We start from the raw sequence: 9,698 nt of genomic DNA, 5'->3' as shown, positions 1-9,698 counted from the left end.
GCTCAGAGAATCCAAAAATGCAATAATATATAGTGTATTTCATTTAGAAAAACACAACTTTGATACTTTTAGGGCTTTTGGGACACTCTGTACATCACAAAAATATTTCTTAAATGTGCACCCGATAGGCGTCTGTGGATTCATCAAATAATACTTTGCAAAAAACAAACGGGCTAGCCGCAAACGTCAGTGCCGTATAGCGTGAATAATCCTGTATAATAGATACCCCTAAAGAATATTGTTACGTACAGTTCAGAAGTCTGGCCAATCAAAGAAAGAATAGAGAAAAGAGTCAGGAAGATCAAGGAGAGTTACAAGTCAGCGAATAGGAGATATTATGTCAGTAGGTGAACGCACGATTGTGGACGAGATAAGAACAAAACAACTGGTATGGCACGGGCATGTACAGAGAATGGAGAACGAAAAACTACCTTAACAAATACTAAAATTGAATCCAAATAGATGAAGAAAACGAGGAAGACCATGAAGCAGCTAGAGACAAGGAATAGACAACAAAATGGGATTAGGGGCCTGGATGACGAGTATTCATAAATAGAAATGTGAAAATATTTGTCAGCCGATTGAACCCAACGACTGTTGGGGAAAAGGACGTCAGTCGGACCATTCCAAATACCGCGCGTCATAGAGATATATGAGCGCCATCATACACTCTTGCATGGGCTCCCCTACTACATATCAAATATAGTACAAATCCAAAATCGTGAAAATTATTCAATCGGTTGAAAATAATTTTATTTCCCTTATTTTCATTACAAGTTCACAAGCCCAACTGACGTGTAATCCAACTTCTACGGGACAGCTGACTATTGTTTTTCAAATATTATCGGACGTCTTTAATTCATGAAAAAAAATCAGGTTGTCTGAAATGATTTTGTGAAAGAGTTTTCTCGACATGTTCTTCAGCATCCGACACTCGCTTCCACCGCTACTGGACCAGCTAACGACACTTTTCATCATTGGCTATATGGCATCTTCTCTTGTTATATAATAATAATTATTTTTTCCAGATATCCGCGCAAGAAAGTAGAAGAAAAAAGAAGGAATACATGGATCAGCTTGAAAGAAAAGTAGATATTTTAATGAGCGAAAATAACGACTTCAAGAGAACCATCGAAAACCTACATGAGTCTAACAGTGACTTGATGGCGCAGCTTCAAAAGTTACAAGCGATCGTTAAGAGGATACAACCGCACCAGCAAGGCTTGGCAAAATAAACGTTTGAGAAGGTCTTTGTAAGTCAAAAGTACAAAACTAAGTTTTCGCGTTAGAACCTTATATTAAACACATAGCCTAAGGTTGAAACGAATATTTCTATTTAATATTTGCCAATGTAATAATTAAATATAGTCTTCCTCTAAAGTACGTCTTGGTAATGATATTATATAAAACTAAGATTTTTCAAACATTCCAATATTAAACGAACCAAAGGAGAATGCATTTTTAAATCGCAATTTTATTTTAGTACTGCAATTGTAATCCAGCGTGTCGACACTATAAAGTCAACTTCATTATAAATACTCAAAATGTTTCAGATCGAATTATATGCAGGAATGTTTGTAACCATTTTAATTCAGTAAGTATATGTGAAAAAAAACATCGATGGCCTTTTATCGTATATTTCTACTACTAGGAATTACACAGGGTGATTCAAAATTGCCGTGATTCCTTTTAAGGGGTGATAGAGGAGAGTAAGAGGAAAATTGTTTTTTCGCAAATTTCTAAAACAAACAGTTGAAAATCGAATTTCAACTGTGTTATTAAGTATTATTTTGGTCCTATGTTTGACAGGTAGCTGATTGAAATACTTAAGCATTTAAAAAAAAATTACCATATTTACTTCGAATTACGAGAAATTTTCATATTCAAAAAGTACTATTCTACAATTTTTTGATAAAAGGTCAAAGCGGCAATGACCTTTTTTGTCATCAACAGGCATTTACAGGTAGATAGCCTTTGTCAATAATAACAATAATTTGTCGAACTGTGACTTACTTTGAAGCTCCTTTCACGAATTTGCGGATATGCGATCAGTTCTGGGGAAATGCCACAGTAACATAGCAGAAGCTGTAAAACCTCACGCCAACAAACGGCTAGAGACACTGGAGATTGGCTCCAGGAAGATACTGGACGACAATAGATGTTTGGGTTTCAGACAGAGATGCATTGGCGATAATAGCAGCTGAGCCTTCCAGGAGTCTTGCATTATGCTCTGCGTTACTGCACAACAACTAACACCACACGTATGCATGGTATGCACCAAATACCGAGAAAGGGCTACATTCCTGCATAGGCACACTAAATCTCTCGTTTAGTCAACATCGGTACAAATTGAGCAAGAGTTAATTATCCGAATATGAGAGATTGCTCAAATGTGAGCTCAGACTGCCGCCAAAAGTGTTCAATGGAGCACAAACATGTTTGGAATTAAACGGGCTGAACTTCAAACAGTTCATGTGATTTAACAACTTAATGGTATTTTATTTGTTGTTGTTGTATGTGGTGTTGACATCTATGCACATAACATCCCCCTATAATATGTTCTGTGCATCGATGGCCGATTCAGGTACATCACTCTTTTAAAGCAAAAATGTTGCCCGCACTGACAAGGTTATACTAACGTCGAAATTTTCAATCCCACTTTTCCTTTTGTTGTTTGTGTGTGTTTCAATGATTACTACAGTTTGAGATCATTCAGAAGTAACAGGTATTTACGTAATGTTAATGAGGCAGATTACGTTGAACTAGATTTTTGTCATCCTTCTTATCTAATTTTTCGCAAATATCTCAGTTATTAATAACAATAATTTTTCTTTGCCATTTTTCTTGTACTCCAAAACACACCCAGAAGAAAGGCGCCAATTTTGAATCACCCTGTATACGAATCCTATCGCTGATTGTATTTTTCTAAATGTTAATTATTTATGAATGCAAACAGACGTACATTAGGTTCGTTGAATTAAATAATTAAGTCCAATGGTGTTACTCTATATTTGTACTTAAAACTTAGATTTAGCTGGTAGGTGTGCCTTATTACAAATTTTGCCCATTTATCATACTAGGATAACAAAGAATGTATTTTTACACTTTTTATATGTGACTAAATCAAAAAGTAGTTTTCATTCTTAATAAAAGGTTAAGTTATGTTAAGTATTTAATTTTATTTATATTGATCATAGGTACGTGTTATGATGCAAAATTGGAATAACAAAATTCCATATTGAAAGCAACGGCGGTTATTAAGGCTTTCTTTAATTGATTTCATTTTTAAACATTCGAAAACTTGATTGACGGGAATGGCGCGGAAACTTTGGGTTATATTATACAGATGTAGGTCTGCTCGGTTTGGGAACATGTGTAAATTTTGTCGTTGAAACAAAGTTTTTTGCCTCTTCATTTTGCTGTTAATTACGGAAAAGGTTTACAAATAGTGCACAATTCCTGAGTATTAAAGTCCCATTGCATTAGAAGTGTGGCTGAAAACGTCTCAACAATATATTAGGCATTTCGGAAAATCGTATTTCTATTTGCATCTCGAGTAAACATTAAGTAAAGTATGTGTATAGTAGTTTACGCTGCTTAGGCACAAGTGCATCGTGTATTTCAGGGTTAACGGTTTTAAAGATTGTTTGATTTCAACGTGAATTTGCAAAATTACGCCTAAAATATTGGCAAAAGCTTAAGTAAGTACTGATTATTTCAAGTAATTGTAAGGATCTGAAAAAGATCCAATTTTTGCACATAACGTGATTGTAATCCAGCGTTTCTATTTCCAACTGTTTCTACTTTTTTTATTATACAAGTCTACTAAGTTTTATTTTTTGAAGCTGTGTTGAAATTACAATGGTCAGTAAATATTTTTATCGCGGTTTTTACGAAAAGTGTTTATGGAACTCGGAGTCAAGTGATCGAACTTTAAAGGGAAACACACTGATTTTTCAGCTAAAAACTGTAGTTTTTTTAAATTCAGGTTCGCGAGTTTATCGAACGATTAGGGCGATGCGAAACGTAATCATTCTCTCCATTGTTAACTGCAAAAAGCCTATGAGTGCATTGCTTATATCTTCCTGATATCCCATATTTTAACATTTGTTTTTAAGTCTAAAACAGTAGGTACCTACATTTTCCAATATATTTCTATTTGTTTAAAAGCTTGCAAAAGCGGATCAAAACTAAAAGAAACAAATCACAAGTACATATAATCAAAATAAGTGTCAAATGTTACTAGTTAAGCGTACTTATAATTTAGCCGCCAGCGGGCGTTTGAACTGGGTAACGGCCTATTATGCTGCCATATATTTCAGGGTTATCAATACAATAATTGATTATTTACCAGAACGAATGCTTTATGGATGTGGATATTCTCGAGTTCAAAAGGCCAAGCGCCCACTGGCGTCTAAATTTTAACTACGCTTAACTGCGTAAAATTTGACATTTATGTTGGTTAGATGTATTCGTAATTGAACTTGCGAATACGGCATCACCCTCAAAAATGGTTAGGTTTTCTTGGCTTATAAACATGCCTGCAAAATACAAGTCGTGAAAGTCGGTCTTAAAGGTTTATATTTAAACTTAATTGATTATGAAGAAATAAATAACATGTACATACGTAACACGTCTATAAGTACTTTTTTTTTCTTTTTACATCTTCATTTTAATAAAGTTAAATATTATTGCTGGTTTTAGCTAAATTATCCTAAAAGTTTTATATTGATTCACACTGCCTAGTGATGAACTTTGTATGCGTTGCAGATTTTAGGGAATCACTTAGTTGCTATTTGTACTTCATAACATGTATCTACAAAACATCTTATAAGTCCGTCTATCATCTTTTTTCATTAATAATCAGTTGAACGAAAATGAATTAAACGATTTTAATTTCTCCATTAAATTTGGTACGGTTAGTATTTTTCCAATAGATACGAATTTTTAACGATTTCATTTCAACTCTGATTTTTATTCGAAACAGACTGAATATCAATAAGTCAGAAGTGAAGCATAAATGTGCAATTATTTTATTATACTTCGGGTTTACACTGAAAGAGTATTTATTAAAAGTATGACATAACTTAGTAGTAAAATTATATAAGGATGCTATAGATAGCATAGCGAGAACGTTTATGAAACTATTTATATTTATAAACATCGGATACATTTTTTATATTAAAATTTTTGACAACCTTAAAATTTGTAAAAAATTTTTTATTGTATTGTATATAATGCATTTTACGATTCTTAAGATATGATCCTTTATACGCACTTTAAAAAGTGTTATTGTTAATTATAATAGAGGTAAAAAATTAATCAAATTTATTTAGTTCTAAGCGGTAGTCATGTAGAGTTGTAGTTTTTGTAACCAAAAATTATAGCAGAGTCGTGTGCCGACGTTTAACAATTATCGGTAAAATTGCGTCTGATAGTGTTAAAGTTTCACATCAGCGCTAACCTTGTTATAATACTAAATTATTTTCAATAGAGAAAAGCAATCAATGTGTCTTATAATCCAAACGCCGACTCTTCTATGAGTATTATTCAGGGGATTTACTCATATATCGTAACACGCTTTTACAAAAATGATTTAATAGTTTAAGCACTTAGAACATGTTTGTTTATAATTGTTTAGCAGTAAAATATCATATAATTTATATTATAAATATAATTCTTTTAATTCTCGATAACTAATGGTCTGCAGTTCCGATATCTTTCTATGCAGGAAAGTATGTGGGTGTACATTTAGCTTGTGTCCCAATGGCGATTTTCAAAAAGATTGATAATGTGGATAATGTTCTGCATCAAGCTATTTCTAGTTTTTGTTTGCTTTATTGCACAATGAATTAGACTTTTTAATTTTACTTTTGTGACTTGAATACAAATTAAACGAATTTGACTAATTTTTGTTTTTTCATTACCTACCCACTAATGACACTAAGCTATCAAACTTATACACAAATCAGGTATGGGCAACAATGGGCCCGCGGGCCGGATCCGGCCCGCTGTAAGATATGATCCGGCCCGCAAGACATTTTTGAAAAAACCCAATTTAAAAAAATATGACATTAGGTATATTATACTCACGGGAGTGACAGTGAGAGTAACAGCAACAAGACGGGAGTAACAGCAAACATCAAATCCAAAAACATTGATGTTTTTTCCTGTGATTTACTTCTTGTTTCCATCAAAAAACAATTCAAAGCTCCTTATTTTATGTTGCTTCCTTGGCACAGACCAACATCGCACTGCTTCTGTTTTCTTGGGATCAGTTTTTAGGAATAATGCGCACTTCTTTGGGGTTAACTTCAGGTTTGTAGCTCTTAATTTGTTGAATTCGCTCGATGTTCTTAAGCTGATCTTCGAAGGTTTTTCCAAGTATTATAACGTCATCCAGGTATACAAAACAAGTCTTCCAGGTTAATCCTTGTAATACGGTCTCCATTAGACGCTCAAAAGTTGCTGGAGCATTGCAGAGCCCGAAAGGCATTACATTAAACTGCCAAAGTCCAGTTCCAGTTAAAAGTTCTGCTTCTAAGCTGAGTTTTGTAGACTTCTTTCAAGTGTATGTCACCATACCTTGTTTGAATAGATTGAATAGACCTGATAGTTCTTACGGCCATCTTGTGGTATTGATCGTAAAATTTCCTTTGCTTCGCCTCGTAGGGAAATAATAAGTGCTGTTGCCTTCTCCTGATCATTCCACCCGTTAACTACTGCAGCGTCTTCAAATTGGCATAAATATGTGGACCATGCGACTTTTCGATCGAATGTTGGCGGCTTAAGTTTACTGCAGCTTCAAGATTGCGCCTCAATTTTTATTGTATCAGATACTGCATTGTACCTGGTTACTTCTTGTCTAATTTTGATTATTTCTTCTTCCACATGTACGTTAAGTCGGCAGATAGTTTCTTCAACTTTGTCTTAAAACTTGATGTCGTTCTGAAACTTCGTACTGTCTTCTTTCAGAATCTGCTGGAACTTAGCACTGTCTTCCTCAATGTTCTTTAGTTTGTCTTCAACGGTTCTCTTCAGGTCTTCAAATTTCTCAGCGTTGTGGTCCATTTTATCTCTCATTTTGTTCATCATTTTCTTACTGTCGGCCAATTCATCCAGCATCTCTTTGTTGTTGTCCTTCATTTTGTCCATTTTTTCGTCCATTTTCCTACTGTTGTCTTCCATTTTATCCATTTCGTCGCTCATTTCGTCTTTCATCTGCATGAGCAGTGCAATCAAACTTGGGTTCTCCATGGCAGGGTCTTCCTTCGTTGATTTACTTCTTGTATCCATCAAAATTTAACTTGGATCCTGGTAAATCCCACTTCTGACACCAAATGTACCGTGGATGGCCGGGTATCAAATTATTTCTTCAGCTTCCAACTTTTATTAACTCGGTATAACTTTAAATACGGAACAGGAACAAACTAACTTAAAAATTATCGTGAACTTCACAACAATAACAATAACAGACGGAAAGCTCGCCCTTCTGACTCGCAGGGTTTAACCTCTTCTGCACCCGGTCGTTGCTGTCACTTCACTGACTCCTTTTTTTTTGTTTTGCTTCCGGTGGCAAGGGGGATAAAAAAAATCTTCTCGAAAGACACCTGTGCTTCTCGATGCACAGTCCGATGGCGGACTGACTCCCTGTGGTTCTCGTCGCCGCTTATATAGTTTCCTCCAGGTAACCCAGACGGTTCTCGAAATCTCCAGCTTGCCAGGTGCGAAATTTCCCGTTTGTCAGTATCATATTTGACAGTAAATGGGGCTCCCATTTACTGAAATCCCATAAATTTCGATCCCCCAATTCCAAACGTGAGTACCCCAGGCCGTTTCCGTTACAAGATGGATCAGCTCATTTTGTTGCAATAATTTGTATTATTCACTTTTAAATGAGATTTTTTTTGTTGCAAACCTTTTATAAGAACTTTCTTTAGTTTTTAATATTAATGTAATGTTATATCATTTAAGTAACAAGGTTTTCATATTAGTCGATTATTAAGTATAAGTACCTGCAGATACTATACAATACGGTTCGCCTAGATTTTTCAATTATTTTCGCTCAAAACAAAATAAGTATAAGCATATTTTAATATTGACTTAAATCCGGAAACAGTGTAATTTTTTCAATGGTATAAATTAAAAAATCGAATACCTGATACCTCACGGCACCATACTTGATACAATTCCACTTGAAGGTACGCGTAATATGGATAAACTCATATGAAGTGTCACTCATATTTTCAACTCGCACCATTAGAGTGACGTGAAGTATCCGGCGTTGTACTTTTTACATAGGCATTATTGGATTTTCCGGTTTTGTGTGTCACCAACGTGTTTGATCTACGTGTAAAGAAAATGTATTGGTGTGGTATATGCTTTGTACCATCTCAAATAGTTTAGGCAGGGTCTTTAGCATAGCTTCTCGGGAATATATCGATTTAACTTTATCATTTTTAGGTTAACGTTCAGCAATTCCATCGCATTAGAAAGAGAATTGGGTTACAGATTTTTTATTTTACTTCTTAACATAAGAACAATGCAATATTAGAGCATTATTTACATATATTTGCAAATCCAATACGTTTCAAAGTCTTAAAACGGTGAAGTGCTGGGCTCCAGACCGCAAGCATTATAAGTTTATTCATTTAGCAGTTTTTTCCTCGCTGGGCTGAGAACATGAGGTATTCCAATGGCTCTCAATGTCCGTCGCACTAATATTGTAATGTGCGTGATATAAAAGTGGTACCATATGTGAGTAGCACAGTGTTTCCCTGGGGCAAGGACATGCTGCCTTGCTCTTCCTTGTTCCTTCATGAGGGGTGGCTGGCAATTCCCATAAATAAAAACTTTTCCACATGTTCACTGGTGTAAGAGTTTTCTCATCAAGCTAAATGTTTGGCGTTTAGTTCAAAAAAAATTGCTATAAAACTGAACATTATGATATGCTTTTCTGCCACTAAAGTTTAAAAATAAGATTCTATTTGAATATACATCGATATATATATATACTTTTTGTTTATGTATCTGTATCTTTTTGCCCGAAAATGTAATTCTACAGTAGGGAACCACTAAATATTCTTGATGCTGTAAAGATAACATAAACGTCATAAAGTTAAATCGATATGTTTCCGAGAAGCTACGCTAAAGATCTTACATAAACTATTTGAGATGTTTCAAACCATATACCACGCCAATAAATCGACTACACAGTTCTCAAACACGCTAAAAGCACACAAAATCAGAAAATCCAAAAATACCGATGAAAAAAGTTCAATGTTTGGTTTAAAAACCTGACCTACCGCAACACATAAAATGTCATTACGACATCACTAATGGCGCGAATTGGAAATGGACCAATAAAAATCACTAAATTGTGAGATTTGGGACTGCTAGAATTAAGATTATAAGCGTTCCCAGCCAGCTTTTTCTAAATAGCAGTGTGTCCAACTTACGAGGTACCCGGCTGACATATTTGTAAATACCCGATGTTGTAAATTTGTAAATGCCCGAAGTAGGGCATCTAACACGGCACAGGCCAAGTGTCCCACTAACGCGTCAGTTATTTAAGTGAGAATAAGGACCGAATTGTTTTGCCACCAGTTTTGCTTTCCCGCCAAAATGATTTTGCTAAATGCAACCACAGAGAGGCGTCGTCCAAAAATCCAGAGGATCAGCTGATTGTTTGCATGCGT

The 9,698-nt window shown here is 34.9% G+C and overlaps 1 protein-coding gene across 6 annotated transcripts in view; it reads left to right on the top strand.

The window, feature by feature from the left end:
• Window positions 1–3,168, top strand: part of LOC109534529 (cyclic AMP response element-binding protein A) — a 129,000-nt gene extending 125,832 nt beyond the window's left edge. For all 6 annotated transcript variants that reach the window (XM_048661498.1, XM_048661499.1, XM_048661497.1 and 3 more), the window contains one exon: window positions 1,029–3,168. In XM_048661498.1, the coding sequence (XP_048517455.1) occupies window positions 1,029–1,235 (207 nt within the window). In that variant the 3' untranslated portion in view covers window positions 1,236–3,168. The remainder of the gene's footprint in view (window positions 1–1,028) is intronic.
• The last annotated feature ends 6,530 nt before the right edge of the window (window positions 3,169–9,698 follow it).

This window comes from Dendroctonus ponderosae, unplaced genomic scaffold, assembly GCF_020466585.1.
Source record: "Dendroctonus ponderosae isolate FM_Combo_2020 unplaced genomic scaffold, Dpon_F_20191213v2 Dpon_F_20191213_1, whole genome shotgun sequence".
NCBI classification, from domain to species: domain Eukaryota; kingdom Metazoa; phylum Arthropoda; class Insecta; order Coleoptera; family Curculionidae; genus Dendroctonus; species Dendroctonus ponderosae.
This window is presented reverse-complemented; position numbering and strand designations above follow the sequence as displayed.